Source organism: Porites lutea, chromosome 8 (genome assembly GCF_958299795.1).
Source record: "Porites lutea chromosome 8, jaPorLute2.1, whole genome shotgun sequence".
NCBI classification, from domain to species: domain Eukaryota; kingdom Metazoa; phylum Cnidaria; class Anthozoa; order Scleractinia; family Poritidae; genus Porites; species Porites lutea.
This window is the reverse complement of record NC_133208.1, coordinates 1,752,879-1,778,865: the sequence shown is the minus strand read 5'-3', so window position 1 is coordinate 1,778,865 and position 25,987 is coordinate 1,752,879. Positions and strand designations below refer to the sequence as shown.

General features: G+C 38.8%; 2 protein-coding genes across 3 annotated transcripts; both read left to right on the top strand.

The window, feature by feature from the left end:
- The first annotated feature begins 7,123 nt into the window (after positions 1-7,123).
- On the top strand, positions 7,124-25,616 carry LOC140946173 (uncharacterized). The gene is made up of 5 exons (XM_073395254.1): positions 7,124-7,367; positions 10,054-10,116; positions 10,974-11,309; positions 11,844-12,609; positions 24,272-25,616. Exons 1-4 carry the CDS (start codon positions 7,215-7,217, stop codon positions 11,958-11,960), a joined length of 669 nt encoding a protein of 222 aa, XP_073251355.1. The 5' UTR covers positions 7,124-7,214; the 3' UTR covers positions 11,961-12,609; positions 24,272-25,616.
- LOC140946177 (uncharacterized) lies at positions 15,639-25,616 on the top strand. Of its 2 annotated transcripts, none has more exons than XM_073395261.1 (4): positions 15,639-15,882; positions 21,153-21,215; positions 22,122-22,442; positions 23,545-25,616. In XM_073395261.1, exons 1-4 carry the CDS (start codon positions 15,730-15,732, stop codon positions 23,659-23,661), a joined length of 654 nt encoding a protein of 217 aa, XP_073251362.1. In that variant the 5' UTR covers positions 15,639-15,729; the 3' UTR covers positions 23,662-25,616. The 2 variants fall into 2 exon arrangements, with proteins under 2 accessions (XP_073251362.1, XP_073251361.1); XM_073395260.1 differs by lacking the exon at positions 15,639-15,882 and adding an exon at positions 17,282-17,541.
- Positions 25,617-25,987: the final 371 nt, after the last annotated feature.

Sequence of the window (25,987 nt, the reverse complement as noted above, 5' to 3'; positions counted from 1 at the left end):
GCATTCTCGCACTTTTTTAGAATTAAAAATGTGAAAAGCCAGGAACCATTTTTTGCCTCAAACTAACTTCACCTCCCCTTATTCGTTAGAGAGTGCGAAAGATAACAATAGGTTTTGGGGGGGCCTTCTAGCTCCGGTGTTTAACAAAGTGCTAAACACGATACTCATTTAAACTCATATTATTAATTTTACATTCTGTATTACAATTTACCCTCACCGAATGAGTACCCATGACCATTTTTTTAGAATTCAATTCATGCGAAGACTTATGTCAGCTTTTCAGAAAGATACCAAACACACTACTACATGCGTTAGAGCACGTAACTGTACATCACGCTAATTGCGTGATATAGTCAACCGTACTTAGCATTTGAAAACCGCTTGCTACTGGAACAAAACTACCCACTCTCTAATCAAGCCTCCTTATTCGTTAATTTGCAACGGCGATGGAAAATACTAAGAAAAGAACCCTGACATTGTTGTCTTCTTTCCAAATTGTGATATCCGTCATGTTCAGTTTTTCATTCTGGGATTGGTGGACGGACTTGAAATCCGCTTTGTAAATGTTAGCCTCGTATTTTCGCCATGTTGGATTGTTCCTCTGGTAAGTGAATTTTGTCTGTTTTCTAATTTGTCAGGTACTTAAATCTTTTTAAGATTATATTTTGTCGTGGATAAAGATATTATCGCTCCTATGATGATGCAAGTTATGAGAAAACCTTCTGAACTCGTCGCTGTGGGATATTAACCGACTTTAGTGTGTGTATTGATTAGCTTATATTAGGAAGTCCGTGTTTTTCTTGATCTGCTGAAACGAGAGAAATTTGCGAAAACTAGTTCTTACTTTCACCGTTCAAAATGTGGCACTAATATGCTGTAAAATATCTAATCTTTTAAGTGCACCCTTAAAGGTCTAAGTTTCTAACTGCCAATGCTCTCGATGGATCCTAATATCTGTTTTTTGCATTAGGAAATCGTATTAAGCTTCAGCGATTAATAATTATATTCAGTCATTTCTACATCATCATCATCATCATCATCATCATCATCATCATCATCATCATCATCATTATCAATATCATTATCATTCCCCTCAGCCAAGTAAAATAATCACTCATAAGCGGACATCTCGAGGCCGCTTTCGAGAATGGTTCTCATTAATGGCCAATATAGATGTAAGGGTGAAATGGCCGGTTACAAGAGCTTGCTTAAATACAAATAAACGTTGGAAATGAAAAAAAACAATAGAAAGAAAACTGTTTTTTAGTGTTTGCCTACAATGTAATTGTTGTTCTGACAATGTTGTAATTCAGTTACAAGCATAAATTTCAAGTCTTTTAGTGGGCGGACATGTTTGTGAAAAAAAAAAAGAAAGAAAGAAAATACTGAAAATGATACAAATTCATGGTGAAGAACAGTGATATCAAGTTGACGCATTAAGATACAAGATTCAGAGGCGAATGCGTGACGGCGGAAGTCGGAAGCTAAGGTGGAAGTTGGAAATGGGAAGTCGGAACTCTGAAGACCCTCTTGCGCTTTGAATGAGATTTCATTTCAGGTTTCTACTTAGAAGATCTTAAATACAAAGCTAAAATCTAACACGTAAACCCTGAAAGTGACCGCGGCCGCCATTAACGGGTAAGTTAATTATAATTCTTACTGTGGGAGTTTTTTTCCTTAGGGAGGGGGGCGTTGGGATTTTCGGTTTCTCGGTTTTGGCCATTTTCTAGGTCGGTTTTTCGGTTTTTGCAATGAAAAACGTCGGTTTTTTCGGTTCTTTTGTCCGTTGTGGTTTCCGGTTTTTCCCTTTTTTAGCATCTGGTTTTCGGTTTTTTGGCAAAAACAACGCGGCTGTGGGAGTTTTTTTCCTTAGGTTGTTTAAAGGGGTTATGGCACTAGGATATTGCTGTTTTGCATCAATTATGTGTTGAATTCATTACTTAGTGCATTTAGCCATACACAAAATTCTCTTCAAAGGTTCGTGTTAGGAAAAAGATATCAAAAATCGCTGACCATAACACGTTTTTTGGTTGAGTTTCAGCAAGTAAAAACGAACTCAACTATTACCAGTTTTAATCCACGATAGACGACAGTAAACAGTTTAAATCAGCCTAATTATAGTCTTAAATAACAAAACTGGTCCATTATTGTCAGAATTCAATTGATGCAAAGACAGTTTAAGAGGCTGTCCGCGTAAGAACCGATAAGGCAAATTTCGGTCTATCACAGATTGCCCTGGTTTTCCCAGTGGAAGATAACTATCCTATCCCATGAAGAAATATCACATTTATTTGGACCAACTCAATTTTTTCTCTATATTACAAGAAGATTTTCTCGGTCACCTAAAACTGGCCAGTTTGCCTTCGGAATTGGTGCGACTTTTTGTGAAACTTTAGGGTTCTGTCAAACCTACCTTACAAAGCCGAATAAGCTGATTATTTTACACACAAAAGTTTTAACTCTGGTTAATAGTTTCAAGGTTTAATGGTTGCATTCTGTGAAAAGTTGGCTGAGATATAATTTTTTTAAAATGATCTTTAATTTGCTCAGAAGGAAAAGTAATTTGCATAACTAGAGTTGAACGGTAATTTCGCAAAAGTGGCACCTGACCCAGACTCAAGTCTATGATAAAACAGAAGTACTAAGACCAGTCTACTTCTTAATGTAATAAAATTTGTGGGCACTCTTCTTTGCGTGCTGTACAAAGTTCCGTTAATGTTCCAAAATTCGCCATTTTGACAGAAAAGCTAGAATTGTAACGGTCTGCATCTGGTCGACTAATTTCCACAGCTTTAACGTTTCTAGTTATCACTAACTGTCATTAGACCCTTTAAATGTTGGACTTTCGAAAACATGTGGAGAAAACTTAGTAATCGTTTTTTCTTGGGTTTTTTTCTTGTCGACGATGAACGTGACTTCACTTTCCGTATGCAAATTAGCCTTAGATGCGTCGTTTCAACAACTTGACATGAAACATAATCCTTACATTTCACATTTCTAAGGGGAAAAATAACTCTCCTTTCCATAGAAACACACGAACCATCACTTAGAATCCCCTTAAGGTCTGTTTTTTTTTTTTTTTTAACGAGGAAGAAGCAGCTGAATAATATATCATGATCGATACATGTTTGCGTGGCTTAAAATAATCCAATTACTGTGGCCTGTCACGCATTCTAGTATAGTTTCATAGTTTCTTTTTTCAGTGAATATACGCAAAAGCAGGAGCTCCTGGCAAAAGGGATTATCTCAGTTTTTAGTGTTTGTTGGGGTATAACATCCGTATTCCCAAGATGATCTTGTTTTGGTTTCAATCTAATTGAATTATAATGCAACAGGTGCCAGTTTCAAATATAATTATGTCAATCAAATCGCCGAAGAGATCAATTGTGAAAAATGGCTTATTCGTCTATTTCGCATGATCAAGCTGTTCTTTCCGTGTGGTCCCATTAGGGGTGTGGAGGGAAATGTGTTGGTCGCAGAGTGCATAAATGATATTACGTCTCACTTAGCCAGCTGTCACTTGTCTAAGTGTAGCAAAGTCAAAGACTGAATGAATTCATTTTAGCGAGAGTAGAGGTTTGGTAGGTATTCGGAACTGAAATTGTACAGACCCCCCCCCCCCCCCCCCGTCAGGAAAAATCGGAGAAGGGGCCCCTTCTCCGAAGGGGTGGGGGGCGCTGTGTACACAGGCTAACACTAAAATGACAATCTGCCCAAGGCACAGACACCTACTTGGCAGGTTTTTTGCGAGCGCCAAGGTCTTGTTAGGCTCAATTGTAGGCCGCTGTGCTGGAAAATGAGCCCGCAAGGGACCTGGAGACGGCGGAAATCGAGCCTAAGGTCTTGTCAATACCCCGGTCACACTCTGGATCATACTGGCGAAAAAAACTACTGTGGAAATAATAACTACTGAGCGAAATAATTCAAAGTTTTGCTGCATCATGTAAGTATCATTCTTTTTTCTTCTTCATGCAAAAAATTTCCAAACGTACAGAGATATTCTGATTTCTCTATTTAACATTTTATCTTGCGATGTTTTCTGATGTTCGTTTCCAGTTTATTTGAGCTTGCAAAGATAGTTTATTTATTTCTGTTTTTTGACAGCCGTGTATCTTGCCCTAATCAATTCTTACCTTAAAAATACTCTACATAAAGGTTAATCCGTGTGTTGTAAAAGATAGTTTTCTGGTGATTGTTTGAAGAGCATTATAAATGGGAAAAAAAGAAAGAACTTTCTACTCGGAGTCAGGGTTCAACCTCATCCTCAGGGCTTTCCCGCCCCTGCCATTTTCTAAGAGGAATGTCCTGGGGACGTGTATAAAAAGTATTTCATTCTTGCAATAAAATTTTTTTTGAACTGAAGGCCATCCCAATTTAATGCTTCGTTTCCCATCGCCCGACCGACCCATTTGTTTGGAAAAACGAAAAAAAAAAAAAAATTCCAGAATCACTTGTAAAGAAGCAAGTACTTTAAAGTACGAGCGCACGATCTTGTCTTATTAACACCCATTATCTGAAATTATCATCGATACTTCTTTTTTGTAGCCTTTTGAGACATTTGGTAGTCCTGTTAATATACATCTTTTACGATCTGATTTTATCTTGCAGACTAAACGTGAGATTTAATATGCAATCATGTGTTGATTCTTTTTTTTTGTTTGTTTTTGTTTGTTTTTGCTTTTTGTTTTTTTTTTTGCCCGACCGACCGACCGACCCACCTTCACGAGAAGGAGGGCGATGGGAAACGAAACATTTTATTGGGATGGCCTAATAAACAGTGTTTAAAACATGTCTCTGGTTTTGTAACAGTTAGTGAGACTTAAAAGTAACAGAATGTTCAGTTCAACTTTATATAGCCGATTTGCTCCTCCTGTCGCAAGAAACGTGAAAAAACTTGACGCCAAAGGGTCGAGAAGAGTACGATTGAGCAGTCAGCAACCATGTCCACACCTTTGCCGGAGAGGTTTATTGGACAAGATTTTTCTGTTTTTCTTGTTTTGATAACGTTTTTGTTAAGTCTTCAAAAATGCCTCCAGATTGCTGGTTTTTTTTTTTGTATTTATACCCTCTTGAACAATGTGCTCCATCAAAGTGCTCCTCCCATCTCTCCATTTTTAACCTACTTTACCATCCACCCTCTCTCCCCCCGGTTCCACCTGTACTTTTACAAGCATTTATACTTAAAGGGGTGAAATTTCTCCTGTGTATATTAATTTCTGAAAAATTGCGTCCTTCTACTTTTTCCTTAAATTCTTAAACTTTGTTCCTTTTCCTTTAAGAACCGCCAAAGATGCTGCTAAGGCTGCAATAAGCGCACTCTCCCTTTCATATACTTCATCTATTGAAATGTCTACCCTTTCATATACCTGAAGCCTGAAAAAGATACCCGTTTCGGGCGGAGCCTCCCCGTATAGGCCATCATAGGGAGTTCCCCCCACCACCGTTCCAATTCCGTGCTCACCTATTGCCAGCCCATGTTGGACTCTAGGCCCGTTTGTGTCAACACCTAAACATAGATTTAAGTGTAATTACAGGCAATGGACGGAATAACCAATGTAATGAACTTGAATATAAATTGAACTTGACCATAGAGATCTGCTGCAAGAAGACAAGGTGTTCGAAAGGCAAAATTCTGTTGCAGGAATCGCTGAAGAGTAATTGAGATAACAACACCCTCAATCAGAAGTTTTCAACCTTATGTGTATGTCAAAGGAAGATCAATCTAGTCAGTTCAACGTGGTAGATGGATTTGTTTTCTTTAGACTCAGTTATTTTTATTATAGTGATTTGCAATCGTTTGCATTTTCATCTTCGAGGTCTATTTTTCGGAGACATATCTCATGACAAGTGCTGAAAATAGCATTTCGGAGCCTCCAAATTTGAAAATTCTTTGGGGGAGGATAACCCCAGACTCACCTACAAGGCTCGTGCCTTCGGCACTCGCGATAATGCCCCCCGTTACAAAAAAACCTAGCACCCAGTAAAGAATCGGAATTAACAGTGATTAAATTGTATGATTATCAATAACTATCACTTCAAAAAAGATATAATAAGATAAAAGAACTGATCGATATACGGTCACTCTGGGGGAATGCGTGACGGGCCACAGTAATTAATTAATTCGCGTAAACATATCTTCTTCTGCTGCTTCTTCCTCGTAAAAGAAACAGACCTAAGGGTATTCTAAGTCATATATCGTTCGTGTTTTTCCATGAAAAGAAGAAATACTTTTCCCTTTAAAATACAAAATACAAGTATCATATTTCCTGTCAATTCGTTGAAACGACGCATCTAAGGCTAATTTGCATACGGAGAATGGAGTCAAGTTCATCGTCGACAAGAAAAAAACCCAAGAAAAAACGATTACTAAGTTTTCTCCACATGTTTTCGAAAGTCCAACATTTAAAGGGTCTAATGACAGTTAGTGATAACTAGAAACGTTAAAGTTGTGGAAATTAGTCGACCAGATGCAGACCGTTACAATTCTAGCTTTTCTGTCAAAATGGCGAATTTTGGAACATTAACGGAACTTTGTACAGCACGCAAAGAAGAGTGCCCACAAATTTTATTACATTAAGAAGTAGACTGGTCTTAGTACTTCTGTTTTATCATAGACTTGAGTCTGGGTCAGGTGCCACTTTTGCGAAATTACCGTTCAACTCTAGTTATGCAAATTACTTTTCCTTCTGAGCAAATTAAAGATCATTTTAAAAAAATTATATCTCAGCCAACTTTTCACAGAATGCAACCATTAAACCTTGAAACTATTAACCAGAGTTAAAACTTTTGTGTGTAAAATAATCAGCTTATTCGGCTTTGTAAGGTAGGTTTGACAGAACCCTAAAGTTTCACAAAAAATCGCACCAATTCCGAAGGCAAACTGGCCAGTTTTAGGTGACCGAGAAAATCTTCTTGTAATATAGAGAAAAAATTGAGTTGGTCCAAATAAATGTGATATTTCTTCATGGGATAGGATAGTTATCTTCCACTGGGAAAACCAGGGCAATCTGTGATAGACCGAAATTTGCCTTATCGGTTCTTACGCGGACAGCCTCTTAACTTTTAAGAAAATAGCGTGACTTGAACAGCTGTAAGATAACATGCCTATGACGTCACCGTATTTTTAATTTATTCTTCAACAGACACTTCCTTGTGCTGCAAGAAAACTACGCTTGAACAAGCTTCGATTCCTCATTTGTTAATTGGCAACTGCAATGGAAAATACTAACAAGAGAACCCTGACATTGTTGTCTTCTTTCCAAATTGCGATATCCGTCTTATTTTTCGTTCTCGGATTGGTGGACACTCTTGAAATCCGCTATATGTATGTAAGCCTCGCGGCTTCGCCATGTTGGATTATTCCTCTGGTAAGTCAGTCCTTCTGATTCCTACCTGTTTCTAAATTTATCAATCACTTAACTCTTTGTAAGATTATATCTCGTCATGGATAAAGGTGTTACTGCTGCAGTGATGGTACAAGTGAAGAGGAAACCTTCTGAACTTTTTGCCTTGGGATCTTCACGCTTATTTTGATCTGTATGTTTATAAGTAATTCATCTGATTCATTAGGAATGGTCGTCTCGCTTTCACATTGATCAGGTCAAACAACAGAAACAAATTTGCGAAAGCTCACAGTTGTTATTCCAATTAGTCAATTATTCAATTACAAAACATTTTGAAAGTACACTTAAAACGTTCTAAGTTTTTGACTGCCAATATCTCGATGGATGCTGTCGACGCCTTCTGTCGATATACTTCCCTGCTTGGCGCAAAGTGTTTTCAGGAAAAGGTAGGCTTGGATAAATTCTTCCGGCAGAATTTCGAGCAGAATAAGCGAATTTTGAGGCGAGCATTCTGCCGGCAGAATAAGGCATTTTCGAGCAGAATTTGAGAAGAATAAGGGAAATCAGCGGCACTAATGATACGAATATCGATCAGTTGAAAGAAAAATTTAAAACAAAATAAAATACACATGGAAAATAATGACAATTTTGCAACACATAATAAATATCTAATTAGGTTTTAGGGGTTAGGTCGAGGCTCCCTTCTATATTTGCGAAAATAAATATGTGCCGAAAATTTTTTCCGATACCGAGCACAATTCGAGCAGAATAAGGGTGTCCGAGCAGAATTTTGAGCAGAGAAAGCGACTTTTACGAGCACTGCTGGCAGGCGGAATAAGCCATTTTAAGAGCAGAATTTATCGAAGCCCTAGCGAAAGTTCGGAAGCTCGTTATGTTGGGGAAAATGCAAAATAAAGCCTTTCCCGTGTCCTTTTTCACAAAATTGTAAACGAACTCGCACCAAATTGGTCTCCCTCGCAGCCGTTTTTTCGGATGTCACGCAACGCTCCACCAAATACGACAAGAAACATCTCACAAGTTTGATCGACGCCGTTATTATTTTGATTATTCCACACAACTTCAGCAATTTCGTTCGTACCTTGCGCTCACATTCCGCAAGTTGGCTTATTTACGTATTTGCAAACTACTTCAATTTTAAGGACGCGAACGGCTCCACACATATAATACTAAAAGCAACCATATTGCCGCAAAGAAACCTCCGGCGCTTTCCATTGAACGAAAATTCTGGTTTTAAATATCGGAAATTCCCCATACCGTATGGAACGGTTGTTTCCGGTTGCACATACCCGACCCAATCCACCGCGCGTTTGGTTATTAGGGAGCTTTAGCAACGAGGACGGCGACGGCAAGGAGGACGTCAAAAAAGCAATAGGTTTATTAAGCAAAACAACAACTTTGTACGTGCATCACGCTTTTTTGTACATTTCTTTACCGTCCTTCCACGACTACGACGTGAAAATGCCTAATTGCAAGTTTTATGGAGGGCGTAAACAAGCGACGACGACTGTCTTTTTCTCTCTCTAACCTTGAGGACGGTCCTCAAGAAATCACCTCCAGGGAAATTCGCCTACACTTGCCATTTTCAGCAAATTGGAATAAACGCGACAAAGATTGAAAAAACGGGAATTCATCTTAAAACTGACGTTTTCGCTGCCGTTGCCGTCGTCGATGCTAAAACTCCCTGTTGTTCTTGTAAGCTGGATACAAAAGAGCGGTACTCGGGACAACAATTTGGTCAAATAGAAAGGGAATTGAGCTTGAAGCTGTTGAAGCCCCTGCTGTCAATAAAAACGCCTCCAGGAAACGAAAACCAAAATTTTTCGGTACAAAAAATTGCGCTGGTAACCGGCGTTTGAAAAACCGCATCTAACCCACGGTTAATTTTTAACCATTGGTTAAGAGTTAACCATGTTTCGAGCAACCGGGGCCTGGTCGTAGTCCTTAAAAAGTCACTTTCTACTGAAAAATTCGGCTACATTTAATAATGTATATTGACAAGTTGAGCGAGGCTAAATAAACGCAATAGACAGGTTGAAATAAGGCAAGTTCATTTTAGTAACGTTTTCACTTACTGTTGTCACTGAGGTAGAAATTCGCTATGGCTCATGCTAAGTCAGTGAGAGTGTTACATAATGAATTTTCTTTAATGATCTTTATATCATCTATAGACATGTCAGTCTAATAGCCCACGTTCGATATGTCAAAATTCTGACATGACTCCAAGGCTTTCTGGTCATATAGGACACTCACGCTGACGACTCCTATTGATATTGATGTGCCAACCAGAAGCGCATTGGTTATTTTAACTTTACCTCTTTTGTTTCACTCGTTACAAATTTAAATAAGCAGTGATGACCCCTGTATTTATCTTTGGTTTGGTCTTCTTGGTGTCTCTTCTAAAAATTACGGGGGCAAATGGAAGTCAAGTTAGAATTTTGATAGACCGACCGTTGGCTACTATACATTTATTTTAATTTTTTTGTTTATTTTTCGCTTATCGGTACATACAGCTGTACATATCCACTTTAGGATGTGTATATGTCGATAGGAGGTATTTTGTTAACAGTGTCCCCAGTTAGCATTTTAGCTGTATAAATCTTTTGATTCTCCAACGAAATACTTGAATACATATAAAAATAATGAATAAGTAAGTATGTATTTCATTCTGTTCTGTGTATTTACTGTTCAGACTCTTGCAAGTGGCATCATGGGACTTGTTTTAAGCCAAAGCCGTAAAAGATCTTCAAATCTGGTAAGATTTTCTCTATAAGCACTCGTAAACGTCTGACAGAGGAAAATAATTTTTTATAACCTAATATTCCCAGAGCGAAGACTTTCCATAAGCAATGACCGCCACACCCACCCCACCCCCCTCTCCCAGGCTTGGCGGGTTGGGAGTACCGTGGGAGCATCAAGACACCCCTCCCATGACTGAGACTGAGCCTACCCCGTCTCCCCTCGACCACCACCACCACCACAAAACAAGGCAACCTAACGGATTACAAGTAAGGTTCCTCCGAACATATTGATCGCTTCGTAGAGGAAGAGCAACATTATCGGAGGAAACTGGAACTTGCGCTGCCTTGAAACTAAATTCAAGTAGCAGATGGTATGAACTTAATTGGAGAGAGCATTTTATCAGGAATACATGGGTACTGTATTCAAGTCCCCCAGAGAAAAACATATATGCAGCATCTCCACCCGGAGTCAGCAATTTCCATGTACTCTTGTCATGGCGTTCTCGCGATGGCCAGTTTATTTTTAGACCGATTTTGGCGCGAATTTAGAATATTTTGCCAAGTCCCACAAACCAGTCAAAACCTACAGAACTGAAGATGGTATTTTGACCTTTTAATGACGTTCAGTTCTCCTTGTTCAGGCCTATATACTTAAAATGCGGAGAACCGCACTTTGTCAATGTAAAAATTAACCGGCCCGTGAAAACGCCTTGACCTACAATAGGTCTAGTATGAGAGTTGCACGCTGCATGTTATGGGCTCCTAGTATGTGCCTATTCAAAAGTGCAACTTCTCCTTCTGATTAACATACCTGAGTCATCTCTTCAGTAGACTTTATAATTTATTGATTTCGATTTCAATTTTTCTTTAGATCCATGCTATTTGGTCGGTTAGCGTGGCATGTATTATCTACGCCGCTATTACAGCGCTCAGGTATCAGTACTGGGGTGTCGAATTGCTGAAGATTCGTACTATTTTCCAGAACACAGACCACCACAGCAACGAAAAATGGTGGTTTGTAGAGAAAAATGTGAAGCCGAAGTACACTAAGCAGGAAAATGAAGCTTTTGCTGTATTTGGCATCATCATTGTGTTGTCTATCATTGAAATTATCCTGGCTGCAGCTTTGGCAAAAGTCAGCGATTCAAGCCACAATTGCAAAAGGGTTCAACAGCCCACCATCCCAATGTACGCTTTGTATTATCAGGTAGGGCAAAAATGGCATTGTGAAGTGTAATCATACTACAAAACACACGTCCGATTTTTTTTACGTCATAAAGGAGGGGAGAGAGGCATAGACATTGCAGTCGTTTAAATCTTCGTAAAATTTCGTCTGAGCAGTGGGTCAATTCAATATGCCCACTGACAGTGGCCACAATTACATTAGCCCGGCAGTGGCAAGTTGGAAGAATTTCGATCTGGCCTGTATCTGACAAAATATTGGAAGAAAATATAAACTTATAGCTGTACAGTCAGCCTTGCTTTTTTCACTGTTTGCTCACAAAAACATTTTGCTGAATTCATCCATTAGGATCTGGCATCTTTGTTTTGTACTTTCGCATTTGGTATTTATTTGCAATATATTTTTTAACTGCATACTACTTTTACTATATGCTTTGCAACGGCCTTTATTTACTAATGTACAGTTTTAAATCATTAAAATCGCGCAACGAATATGCAAACAGACTGAAGAAGAATTGAAATCGCGAAGTAACTTTCGTCGTTTCTTTTCCTTTAACAGCCAGTTGGCCAAGTCAGTGGGCTCCCGGGACAAACCAGTGCGGACATTGAGTCACGCGTACGCCTAATTCCTGCCCAGGACATACAACCTCCTTATCATCAAATGTCTCCTCATTAGAAGTAAAAGACGTCTTTTTTTTTCTTTCTTTTTTTGCGGAGATACTATTCTCTACTGAAAGGCTTTGCTGCTGCCATAGCCAAATCAAGTTCACCGTTAACGTTGATCTAGCTATAGTGTGAGCTGTACCGGTATGATTGTATTTACCTCTCGTCGATTGGTAATGTAGATACGGATTACTTTGTGTTTTACTTATCTTGATTACAATCTTGGCCCCAGTTGTCCAAAAGTTGGATAGCTTTATCCAACGGATAAGTGTTAGCTAGGGAAACCAATTGCGCTATCCAGTTGATAGTGATTTATCCGGTGGATAGCGTTATCCACCTGTTGAACAACTGGGACCTGGACGAAACGTCCTTGGGACAGTGACGCAATATTCGTTATTATCTGTAATTTCTGGATACCCTCATGAAACAGCGTTTTCATTTTAAATACCTTTGCAGTTGTTGGGTTATAGAATTTAGTGCTTTTCATATTTAATATCCTTTTATCAATTAAGTTAAGGTTGTTTTGTAATATATTTTTTTTGTATTGTAAATCATTTATTTTTCAGGGCTCCTTTTGGTAACAGAGTCTGCCTTGACTCTGACGGGATTTCCCTCAATAAATGTAGGTGTTTATCTTTTATCTTGAATATATATCAGCCAAGGTGAGATTTTGCGTGGGAAAATGATACTATTTATTGAGGGGGCATCATCTGCCCCTGTAGTTACGACATCTGGTGTTCCCCAAGGAACAGTCTTAGGACCGCTACTGTTCTTAATGTATATTAATGATTTACCTGATAGTCTTAACTCTACTGTTAGACTTTTTGCTGATGATGCATTGTTATATGGGACAATTTGTTGTGATGAAGACACAGCCGATCTCCAAGAGGACTTGTATAGATTAGAAGATTGGCAACAAAAGTGGAAGATGGAATTTAATCCTTCAAAGTGCAAGATCATGTGTTTTACAACCAGGAGAGATCCACCAAAGCGGGAATACGTATTCTGTGGACAAATCCTAGAAGAAGTGGAATCTCACCCTTATCTGGGGGTAGTCCTCGATAACAAAATGAGGTGGTCACCACACATTGAAACAATCACATCTAGGGCAAATAAGGTCTTGGGACTTATCAAGCGAAACCTGTGGAATTGTCCAAAGTCAGTGAAAGAAACCGTGTATATGACACTTGTGAGGCCAAAACTCCAGTATGCCTGTAGCGCATGGGACCCACATTACCAGAAAGATAAAGCCGCTCTAGAAAGGGTACAGCGGAAAGCAGCCCGCTTTGTCACTGGAAATTACGATCGAACAACGAGCGTGACGGAAATGCTGCAAGACCTACAGTGGGACACACTTGAAACAATGAGAAGACACGCAAGGCTCTCCACTATCTACAAGATGTGCCACGGCCTCCTAGATGGGGATTGGGGGGATTATTTGATAACAAGCAAAGAAAGGAGAACCCGGGGAAGCCATGATTTTAAATTTATTGTACCGAAAGGACATAAAGATGTTTTTAGATTTTCTTTTTTTCCCAGGACAATAACTGAATGGAACAAACTTCCAGAAGAAACTGTTTCCAGCCAATCCCTCTGTATTTTTAAAAGCAAACTAATTTAGTTTATTTTTATCAGTAGTTTTTAATAGTTTTTAATAGTTTTGTATATTTTAGTATAGTTTTATTTATTATTATCTTAGAGTTGGCGTGATGTCCCAAACGATTTTGCCGACATAACGATATTTAGATTTAGATTTAGCGGAACCGTAGAAATGCTAAGACTGTCAGAGCGTAACAGGGACACTTTCTCTCTCACCACGTTAAATGAGAGACGAGTCCACCTTTGTTACATCCATGTTGCAAGACGACAGAACAAAAACCACCCGTTACACTTATTCTCTGTAGACGAAAGAAAGTTTAGCGTAATTATCATCTGAGGTCAGGCGCTAACTACCGCTTTGCTCCCGATTTGTAAGCTCACTCAAGCTAGAATGCATTACTTTTAAAGTAGCTTAGTTTGCATTTTATTATCTATCATTGTACAGTATTATTTTGCGATTGTAAGTGGCTCTGTAATTCAGCCTTATACACAACTCGATCCTCGATCCTCAATCATCGAAACTCGAGACTCGATTCTCTAGACGCGAGACTCGATCCTCGAGAGACTGTCAACTTACTTTTGAACGGTACTGTATGTATCATGTATCATGTGTTGCTGCAATAAGTTTATGTTAACCTACGGACGTACCGGGGGCTGGAGGGGGTGATGATTGAACCCCCCCCCCCCTCCGTTCGCCCCTCGGGGTTTTTTTTGAGTTTTTTCCTAGACGAGAAAACATCAGCACCTGACGTTTTCAGTAGCTGTTCGTTTATCCCTCGCGCGTATTTTGAGACACGTTTAGTGATCGTTAGTTACTATGGTTACGAGATATGACATCATAAGTAGCAGGTGGTCAAGCCATATTTGAGTGAAAATACATGTTTTTCAACTTCTTTTAGCAAGAAGTATAAAGCTGGTGGAGAAAATGATGCAAAGTACCTATTTATGTGTTATTTTACATGTTAAGCACAAAACCATTATCAGTTCTCGCGGTTTTTACCGGATTTCTAATTCTTGATAAAATCTAAGATGGTGACCATGTTTAGTGACGTCACAGGCCTCCAGCAGCGCCACCACCCATAAAATATATCCTCGGACTAGTCAATCGATAAAAATCGATAGCAATCAAGTGATTTTTATCGATTGATAACGGAAATCGATGAAAATCGATAAACTAAATTGCTGTGTCAAATCGATATTATCGATTTTTCATGATTTTAACGATTTATAACGGTAAGTCCGACATTGTTGTTTTTTTTTTGGCATCAGTTAAATAGTACAGCTGAGAAAACACATTCACGAATAACAACTGATCAACAAACACGAAAACAAGAAAAGTGGAAACTATTACAGACGCAAAATTCTCTCTAAAAACCGTCACCCTTTTGTACATAATAACAGAAACGGTTCGGTTTAATTACATTCACAGTTCTCGCAGGCAAGTACCACGAGAAATACAACGTTTAGATAAAAGATTTCCGAGCCTGAATTTCAGATATCCTCTAGAGTCGAAGGGGTGTCCAAAATTCAGACTAAAAGACTTCTCTGGATAACTTTTCACCGTTTTCCGTTAACAATCGATAAAATCACCTTATCGCTAATCCTAACCCTGACTACTCCTTTAATAGACCATTTCCGCGTTGCCCAATGCCTCTGTTTCAAAGCGAGGCTAAGTGCAAAGCTATTGATATGACAATAAATTTTTATTCTCATGCATTTCCACAACTTGACGTCGTTTGTAAGTGAGAGTTCATGGAACAAAGATGTGGGCTACTGCATTCTCGCACTTTTTTAGAATTAAAAATGCTTCACCCTCTTATTCGTTAGAGAGTACGAAAGATAACAATAGGTCCTAGCTCCGGTATTTAACAAAGTGCTAAACATAATACTCATTAGCTCTTATTTAAACTCATATTATTAATTTTACATTCTGTATTACAATTTACCCTCCCCGAATGAACCCATGACCATTTTTTTTTTAATTCAATTCATGCAAAGACTTATACTACCTTTTCAGAAAGATACCAAATAGCGTGCTACTTCATGCGTTAGAGCACGTAACTGTATATCACGCTAATTGCGCGATATAGTCAACCGTACTTAGCATTTGGAAACCACTTGCTACTGGAACAAAACTACGCACTCTCTAATCAAGCCTCCTTATTCGTTAATTTGCAACGGCGATGAAAAATACTAAGAAAAGAACCTTGACATTGTTCTCTTCTTTCCAAATTGTGATATCCGTAATGTTTTTCATTCTGGGATTGATGGACGGACTTGAAATCCGCATTGTAAATGTTACCCTCATGTTTTCGCCATGTTGGATTGTTCCTCTGGTAAGTGAATTTTGTCTGTTCTTTAATCATATATTTGTCAGGCACTTAAATCTTTTTAAGATTATATTTTGTCGTGGATAAAGATATTATCGCTCATATGATGGTACAAGTTATGAGAAACCCTTCTGAACTCGTCGCTATGGGATATTAACCGACTTCAGTGTGTGTATTCATTAGCTTATATTAGGAAGTTTGTGTTTTTCTTGTTCTGCTAAAACGAGAGAAATTTGCGAAAACTAGTTCTTACTTTTGCCGTTCAAAATGTGGCACTAATATGCTGTAAAATAACTAATCTTTTAAGTGCACCTTTATAAGGGTCTAAGTTTCTAACTGCCAATGCTCTCGATGGATCCTAATATCTGTTTTTTTGCATTAAGAAATCGTATTGAGCTTCAGTGCTTAATAATAATATTCAGTCATTTCTATATAATTATCATCATCATCATCATCATTATCAATAAATATCATTATCATTCCCCTCAGCCAAGTAAAATAATCACTCATAAGCGGACACCTCGAGGCCGCTTTCGAGAATGTTTCTCATTAATGGCCAGTATAGATGTAAGGGTAAAATGGCCGCTTACGAGAGCTTGCTTAACTTCAAATAAATGTTGAAAATGAAAGAAAAAAAAACGGAAAAAAAACTGTTTTTTAGTGTTTGCCTACAATGTAATTGTTGTTCTGACAATGTTGTAATTCAGTCACAGGAATAAATTTCAAGTCTTTTAGTGGGCGGACATGTTTGTGAAAAAAAAAAAGAAGAAAATTCTGAAAATGATATAAATTCATGGCCACGAACAGCGATATGAAGTTGATGCATTAAAATACAAGATTCAGAGGTGAATGAGTGACGGCGGAAGTCAGAAGTCGGAGCTAGGGTGGAAATGGGAAGTCGGAACTCGGAAGACCCTCTTGCGCTTTGAATGAGATTGAGACTTAAATAAAAAGCTAAAATCTAACTCGTAAACCCTGAAAGTGACCTCGGCCGCCTTTAACGGTTAAGTTAATTATAATCCTTAGTGTGGGAGTTTTTTTCCTTAGGTTGTTGAAAGGGCTTATGGCACTAGAATATTGCTATTTTGTGTCAATTATGTGTTGAAGTCATAACTTAGTGCCTTAAGCCATACATAAAATTCTCCTCAAACGGTCGAGTTAGGAAGAAGATATAAAAAAGCGCTAACCATAAGACGTTTTTTGGTGAGTTTCAGCAAGTGAAATCTGGCTTGACTATTACAAGTTTTAATCCACGACAGACGACAGAAAACTGTTAAAATCGGCCTAATTATAGTCTTAAATAACAAAACTGGTCCATTATTGTCAGAATTCAATTGATGCTAAGACAGTTTAACTTTTAAGAAAATAGCGTGACTTGAACAGCTGCAAGATAATATAAGTATGACGTCACCGTATTTTTAATTTATTCTTCAACAGGCACTTCCTTGTGCTGCAAGAAAACTGCGCTGTCTAAACAAGCTTCGATTCCTCACTTGTTAATTTGCAACTGCAATGGAAAATTCTAACAAGAGAACCCTGACATTGTTGTCTTCTTTCCAAATTGCGATATCCGTCTTATTTTTCGTTCTCGGATTGGTGGACACACTTGAAATCCGCTTTCTGCATGTTAGCCTCGCGGCTTCGCCATGTTGGATTATTCCTCTGGTAAGTCAGTGCCTCTGATATCTACCTGTTTCTAAATTTATCAATCACTTAACTCTTTGTAAGATTATATCTCGTCATGGATAAAGGTGTTAGTGCTGCAGTGATGGTACAAGTGAAGAGAAAACCTTCTGAACTTTTTGCCTTGGGATCTTCACGCTTATTTTGATCTGTATGACAGTCTGTATGTTTGTAAGTAATTCATCTGATTCATTAGGAGTGGTCGTCTCGCTTTTACAGTGATCAAGTCAAACAACAGAAACTAATTTGCGAAAGCTCACCGTTGTTATTCCAGTTATTCAATTACAAAACATTTGGAAAGTACACTTAAAACGTTCTAAGTTTCTGACTGCCAATATCTCGATGGATGCTGTCGACGCCTTCTTTCAATATACTTCCCTGCTTGGCGCTAAGTGTTTTCAGCGAAGGGTAGGCTTGGATAAATTCTTCCGGCAAAATTTCGAGTAGAATAAGCGATTTTTGAGGCGAGCATTCTGCCGGTAGAATAAGGCATTTGCGAGCAGAATTTGAGCAGAATAAGGGGAAATCAGCGGCACTAATGATATGCATATCAGTTGAAAGAAAAATTTAAAACAAAATAAAATACACACGGAAAATAATTACAATTCTGCGACACATAATGAATATCTAATTAGGTTTTAAGGGTTAGGTCGAGGCTCCCCTCTATATTTGCGCAAATAAATATTTGCCGAAAATTTTTTGCGATACCGAGCACAATTCGAGCAGAATAAGGGTGTCCGAGCAGAATTTTGAGCAGAAAAAGCGACTTTTACGAGCACTGCTGGCAGGCGGAATAAGCCATTTTAAGAGCAGAATTTATCGAAGCCTAACGAAAGTTCGGAAGCTCGTTATGTTGGGGAAAATGCAAGTATGGTTACATTAACTAGTTATTTTATACGAATAAAGCCCGTGTCTTTTTCCACTTAATTGTGAACGAACTCGCCAAATACGACAAGAAACATCTCAGAAGTTTGATCGACGCCGTTATTACAGTAAAAACACGCGTATAAGAACCTAGTGATTTAAGATCCTACAGGCTGGAATTTGGCATTTAAATACCCAAAAATATAAAAAACCTTTTCAGCCTGGCAAAGGAAAACAGGTTCTTATGAAAAATAATCACTTCAATTTTGATGGTCAAAATTCTCGATTTTAATTTTGTGAGAAACTTTTGACAAAAGGTTATTGTGTATATGTTTTCTTTGATTTACACTTGTTTGGATTTTCACTAGAAGTATGTTTTCCATAAAGCTACCGTCAGGGGCACCCAACGGCAATTTTCGGGAAAATATCTGTTCGGAAGACGATTTGAGAACTAGAATTTTCGGAACATTTGTTGTAAAATTTCTTGCTTGCCTGCCTCTCCTAGGATTTTCGAACATCTACAAAATGGTACAATTACCCATTTTAAACGGATATTTACCCTAAAAAAGGCCACCTAGAATTTTCGGGAGCCTTTTCCCGGCTAAAATTTTCGAAAAGGTAAGTTTTGATCCCTATAATTTTCGGATCACTAGACTTTCAGCTAGGAAATCCGAACAGATGAAAAGTTTTTAGGGGATAAAAATATGCCTATATTTACCGTTAAAATACTAAAATACGTTCAACAATGCTATGTTAAGTGGTTTTGAACTATATCCTCGTTGGGTGCCCCTGTACCGTGCAATATAACGTCAATATAGACGATTCAACATCTTTAAAAAAATGTAGAAACGAATTGATGTTCTTCTTGGACCTTGATTGTGTGCCATTATGTATCAGTAGTACAATATTTCTGCTAATGGTTACGCTATGACAACCTCTGAAAAATAAGAACCTTTTAAGAACCTAATCAGCCTGAATTGTGAAAAACTACCCTAAAATATAAGAACCTGTTCAGCCTGAGGTCAAAAATTCTAAGTTCTTATATGTGGGTTTTTACTGTATTTGGATTATTCCAGACAATTTCAGCAATTTCGTTCGTACCCTGAGCTGACATTCCGCAAGTTGGCTTATTTACGCATTTGCAAACTACTCCAATACGGTTAAGGATGCGAACGACTCCGCACATATAATACTAAAAGCAACCATATTGCCGCAAAGGAACCTCAGGCGCTTTCCATTCAAAAAAAATTGCGGTTTTGAAATTTCGAAATTTGAAATTCCACGTGCCAATAGTCTGCTACACAGCCGTTTTTAGTGTCGTCGTGTAACGCTCCTGAGCGTTGCTTGACGACTCTTAAAACGGCTGTGTAGCAGACTACGTGCCCAATGGAACGGTACATTCCGGTTGCGCAGACCCGACCCAAGCCACCGCGCGTTTGGGTATTGTTCGTTGTAAACAGGATTCAAAAGAGCGGTACTGGGGACAACAATTTTGTCAACCGAAATGACCAGACCGGTCAAAGTAGACCACCTTCAAAGGTGGTGCCAAACATTCCGGTCGGACCGAACCGAAATGGTCTGTTCCATTTGATTTCTTACCGAAATCTCCCGAAGGGTATAATGACACAATGACGATGGCAATGATAGAAAAACAATGTCTTTTTAAAGAGAAAAACTACGGCACTGCAAGTAGACTGCTAAACAGTCGGTTTTTTTTCTCAAAATCGGTTTAGCGCAGCTTATAAGAGGCGCGCCAAGCCCAGAAAAATAGCCATTCTCCCCAGTCTCGCACTCCTTTTTCAGCCCGTGCTTCAGACCTTTTGTTTGACTGCTCGCGAGTACTTGAACGCAAAAATATGGACTGTTTTGCAGTTGGTCTACACTGTAAGTGAATAACACTTTTTTCATTATCGTCTACAACGTGAAACGTTCTAATGCGACGTGACGACAAGGACAACGAATTTCCTGTCTCGTTGTAAACCTAGGCGTTCCTTTTAAAGTCACTTTCTACAGAGAAATTTGGCTACATTTAATAATGTATATTGGCAAATTGGGCAAGGCTAAATAAACGCGATAGACAGGTTGAAATAAGGCAAGTTCATTTTAGTAACGTTTTCACTTACTGTTGTCACTGCGGTAGAAATTCACTATTGCTCATGCTAAGTCAGTGAGAGTGTTACATAATGAATTTTCTTTAATGATCTTTATATCATCTATAGACATGTCAGTCTAATAGCCCACGTTCGATATGTCAAAATTCTGACATGACTCCAAGGCTTTCTGGTCATATAGGACACTCACGCTGACGACTCCTATTGATATTGATGTGTCAACCAGAAGCGCATTGGTTCTTTTAACTTCACCTCTTCTGTTTCACTCGTTACAAATTTAAATAAGCAGTGATGACCCCTGTATTTATCTTTGGTTTGGTGTTCTTGGTGTCTCTTCCGGGAATAAAGGGGGACAATGGAAGTCAAGTTAGAATTTTGATAGACCGACCGTTGGCTAATATACATTTATTTTAAGTTTTTGTTTATTTTTTGTTTATCGGTACATATCCACTTCAGGATGTGTATATGTCGATAGGAGTTATTTTGTTAACAGTGTCCCCAGGTAGCATTTTAATTATATCAATTTTTTGATTCTCAAACGAAATACTTGGATACAGATAAAAATAATGTATATAAGTACGTACTGGTTTCATTCTGTTCTTTATATTTACTGTTCAGACTCTTGCAAATGGCATCATGGGACTTGTTTTAAGCCAAAGCCGTAAAAGATCTTCAAATCTGGTAAGATTTTCTCAATAAGCACTCGTAAACGTCTGACAGAGGAAAATAATTTTCTATAACCTAATATTCCCAGAGCAAAGACTCTCCATGAGTAACGACCGCCCCCCCCCCCCACCCCCCTCTCCCAGGCGTGGCGGGTTGGGAGTACCGTGGGAGCATCAAGACACCCCAACCCCTCCCATGGCTGGAGACTGACCCTACCCCGTCTCCCTTCGACCACCACCACCAACACCAACACCACAAAACAAGGCAAGCTAACGGATTACAAAGTGAGGTCCCTCCGAACGTATTGATCGCCTCGTAGAAGAAGAGCAACATTATCGAAGGAAACTGGAACTTGCACTGCCTTGAAACTTACATTCAAGTGGCAGACGCGATGAACTTAATTGGAGAGAGCAAAGCAAAACGGCGGTCGTCGCTTTCGAAAAGACTGAAAAAGACGAAACAAGTCAATACGAGGATTCATAACATGTCCCCTTTAGCAGTTTGGGCTAGATACTTCCCTTCTCTTCTCCTCCTTCCCTCCCCCTCCCCGAAATATGTTTTATCAGGCGTCATGGCGTTCTTACTAGCCAGTTTATTTTTAGAACGTTTTGGCGCGAACTTAAAATATTTTGCCAAGTCCCCCAAACCAGTCAAAATCTGCAGAACTGAAGTTGGTATTTTGACCTTTTAATGGCGTTTAGTTCTCCGTATGCACGCCTTATACTTCAAATGCGGAGAACCGCCTTATGTCAGTCTAAAAATAAACGCCGTGACGTAGACCTAGTGTGAGAGTTGCTCGCTGCATGTCAGTTATAAACTCCTGATATGTGCCTATTCAAAAGTGCAACTTCTTCTTTTAAATAACATTACTGAGTCATTTCTTTAGTAAACTTTCTAATTGATTGATTTCAATCTCTTTAGATCAATGCTATTTGGTCGGTTAGCGTGGCATGTATTATCTACTCCGCTATTACAGTACTCAGGTATCAGACATGGGGTGTCGAATGGCTGGTGTCAAACAAGATTTCCTACTCCGACCACTCCGGCAAGTACTTTGTAAAGAAAGATGTCAAGCTGAAGTACACTGAGCAGGAAAATAAGGCACTCGCTGTATTTGGCATCATCATTGTGTTCTCCATGATTGAAATTATCCTGGCTGCTGCTTTGGCAAAAGTCAGCGATTCAAGCCACAAAGGGGCTCAACAGCCTGTCATCCCTATGTACTATGGGATGTATCATCAGGTACCGTAAAAATGGCATTATGAAATGTAATCATACTATGAAACAGACATATGTTTTTTTTTTAATCTAACTATTACACTTCTGTCATAAATGGCAGTGGCGGATCCAGGGGATGGTTCCGGGAGGGGGGGCCGCCCCCTCCCTTAGTTTTGGACCAAATTGAGGCCCGACCTTTTTTTAAGACCGCCCCCCCTTTTGAAGGTCTGGATCGGCCACTGAATGGGGTGGGGGAGGGACATGGATGTTGCAGTCGCTTAAATCTTAAGATTTCGCTTAAGATTTCGTATGAGTGGGTCTGGCAGAAGCAAATTGATTCAATTACACTGACCTGGTAGCGGCAAATGGGAAGAACTGCGTGCGATCTGGCCTGTTTCTGACAAAATATTGGAAAAAATATAAACTTACACCTGGACAGTCAGCCTTGCTTTTTTACTGTTTGCTCACAAAAACATTTTGCTGACTTGATCCATTAGGATCTGGCATCTTTGTTTTGTACGTTAGCATTTGCTATTTATTTACAAGATATTTTTTTTTAACTGCATACTACATATACTATATATTACTATATCAGGAGGGCCCAACAAGAATATAGTTCAAAACCACTTAAATTTACACAGCATTGTTAAACGTATTTTGGTATTTAAACGGTAGATATAGGCATATTTTCATCCCCTAAAAAGTTTTTACCTGGTCGGATTTCCCAGCTGAAAGTCTAGTGATCCGAAAATTATAGGGATCAAAACTTACCTTTTCGAAAATTTCAGCCTCAAAAAAGGCTTCCGAAAATTCTAGGTGACCTTTTTAGAGTTGAAAAATCCGTTAAAAATGGACGTTTATACCATTTTTTAGATGTTCGAAAATCCTAGGAGAGGCAGGCAAGCAAGAAATTTTACAACAAATGTTCCGAAAATTTTAGATCTCAAATACTCTTCCGAACAGATATTTTCCGAAAATTGACTTTGGGTGCCCCTGCTATATGCTTTGCAACAGCCTTCATTTGCTAATGTACAATCTTAAATCATTAAAATTGCACTACGAATATGCAAACAGAAGAAGAAATGAATTCGCGAAGTAACTTTCTTCATCTCTTTTCCTTTAACAGCCACTGGGCCAAGTCAGTGGGCTCCCGGGACAAACCAGTGCAGACACTGGCTCTGGCCAACGCCTAATTCCTGCTCAGGATATACAACCTGCTTATCGTCAAATGTCTCCTCCTTAGAAGTAAAAGACGCTTTCTTGTTTTTCTTTCTTTTTTTGCGGAAATACTATTTTCTACTGAAAGGCTTTGCTGCTGCTGCCATGGCCAAATCAGGTTCCTTGTTGACGTTGATCTAGCTGTAGTGTGAGCTATAATTCACCTTCCATAGATTGGTAATGTAGATCAGGATTACTTTGTGTTTTACTTATCTTGATTACAATCCTGGCCCCAGTTGTTCAAAAGCTGGATAGCGCTATCCAACGGATAAGTATTAGCTAGTGAAACCAATTGCGTTATCCAGTTGATAGTGATTTATCCGGTGGATAAGGTTATCCACCTTTTGTTCAACTGGAACCTGAACGAAACGTGGGACAGTGATGTAATATTCGTTATTATCTGTAATTTCTGGATACCCTCATGAAACAGTGTTTTTATTTTAAATACCTATGCAGTTGTTGGGTTATAGAATTTAGTGCTTGCCATATTTAATATCTTTTTATCGATTAAAGGTTAAACCTAAATAATTTATTTTTCAGGGCTCCTTTTGATAAGAGAGTCTACCTTGACTCTGACGGGATTCCCTGAGTAAATATAGGTGTTTATCTTTTATCTTGAATATATATCAGCCAAGGTGAGATTTTGCGTGGGAAAATGATACTATTTCTTAAACTGCCTTGGTAGCGAAAGCGGAGCCGTAGAAATGCTAAGAAAAACTGATTGATAAGAGGTACTAGAGCGAAACTGGTGCACTTTCTCTCACTACGTTAAATGAAAGACGAGTCCGCCTTTGTCACATCTAGGTTGCAAGACAACAGAACGAAAACCACCCGTTACACTTTATTAGAGGCCTTAAGATACTCCGTTTCTGTGTACGGGTACGGGTAATTTAGCCGTACATGTACCCGTAAATACGGGTAGATTGCCTACCCGAGAGAAACGGGTAGGCTACCGTGTAGAATGGTTACGCCATTCATTAGGGACTTTAAGATCCAACGACGCGGATGGAGACGAGAAGGTAAAAAAAACAATAGGTTTGATTAGCAAAACAACAACTTTGCACGTGCACCATGCCTTTTGTACATTTCTCTGCCCGTTTTTGCTCGACTACGACGTGAACATGCCTCATTTCGCGTTTTACGGAGGACGTAAACAAACAACGACGAAATTTCATTTCTTTTACTGTACTTGGATATGGCGCCTAGGAATTCAACTCCAGGAGGGTTCGCCTACATTTGACAAAGTAAGTGGGTAGAAATAACTGCGATATAGACTGACAGAACACAAATTCACTTTTTAAGCGACGTTCTCATTGCCGTCGCGTCGTTGGATCTTAAAGTCCCTATTATCAATACTAGGAAAACGTGGTTGCCATTTATAAAACTACGAGGTAAACATGTTCGCTTACCCGCACCCATAGGCTGAAACGGTGTATCTTAAAGTCACTATTCTCTCTAAACGGGAGATAGTTTAGCATAATTGCCATCTGAGGTCAGGCGCTAACTACCGCTTTGCGCCCGATTTGTAAGCGCACTCAAGCCAGAATGCATTACTTTTAAGTATTAGTTGTTGATAGTTGGTGATTTTTAAAGTAGCTTAGTTTGCAATTTATAATCTATCATTGTAAAATATTATTCTGCGATTGTAATTAGCTCTGTAATTCAGCCTTTTATGTATCACGTGTTTCTGCAATAAGTATATTTTAACCCCTGAGACGTACGGAGGGGGAAGAGGTGACTGCCACCCCCCTCGGAGGTTTTTTTTGAGTTTTTCCTAGACGAGAAAACATCAGCACCTGACGTTTTCAGTAGTTGTTCGTTTATCCCTCGCGCGCATTTTGGGACAAGTTTAGTGATAGTCAGTTACTATGGTTACGAGATATGACGTCATAAGTAGCAGGTTGTCAAGCCATATTTGAGTGAAAATGCATGGTTTTTTTTCAACTTAGTCAGCAATAAAAGTAACGCTTGTAGATAAAATGATACAAAGTACTTATTTATGCGTTAATTTACATGTGAAGCTCAAAAACATTATCAATTCTCGCGGTTTTTACCTGATTTCTAATTCTTTATACAATCCAAGATTGGTTGAGTTGTTTCGGTTGTGGAAACAAAAATGGCGGACATTTCACTCGTTTCAAGAGTAAGAACTAGGCGAAGTAATAGCTAAAAACATGGCAAGAACAGCAAGAAAACAACTCTAAGGGCGACATCTGCTATTCAGAATATTCGCGGAGCTGTTTGGAAGATGAAATTAACATCGATGGATCGATGGAGGTAAGCATGTTTTAGCCATCTTTTTTTAAAAACTAGTAACTATTTAGAATGAATAAAAAAACAATTATTGAATT

Coding starts and splice junctions, on each gene's coding strand:
- LOC140946177 (XM_073395261.1), top strand. CDS start 15,730: ATGAAAAATACTAAGAAAAGAACCTTGACATTGTTCTCTTCTTTCCAA. Junction 21,216..22,121: donor GTAAAAGATCTTCAAATCTG/GTAAGATTTTCT, acceptor CAATCTCTTTAG/ATCAATGCTATTTGGTCGGT. Junction 22,443..23,544: donor ACTATGGGATGTATCATCAG/GTACCGTAAAAA, acceptor TTCCTTTAACAG/CCACTGGGCCAAGTCAGTGG.
- LOC140946173 (XM_073395254.1), top strand. CDS start 7,215: ATGGAAAATACTAACAAGAGAACCCTGACATTGTTGTCTTCTTTCCAA. Junction 7,368..10,053: donor CATGTTGGATTATTCCTCTG/GTAAGTCAGTCC, acceptor TTTACTGTTCAG/ACTCTTGCAAGTGGCATCAT. Junction 11,310..11,843: donor TGTACGCTTTGTATTATCAG/GTAGGGCAAAAA, acceptor TTCCTTTAACAG/CCAGTTGGCCAAGTCAGTGG.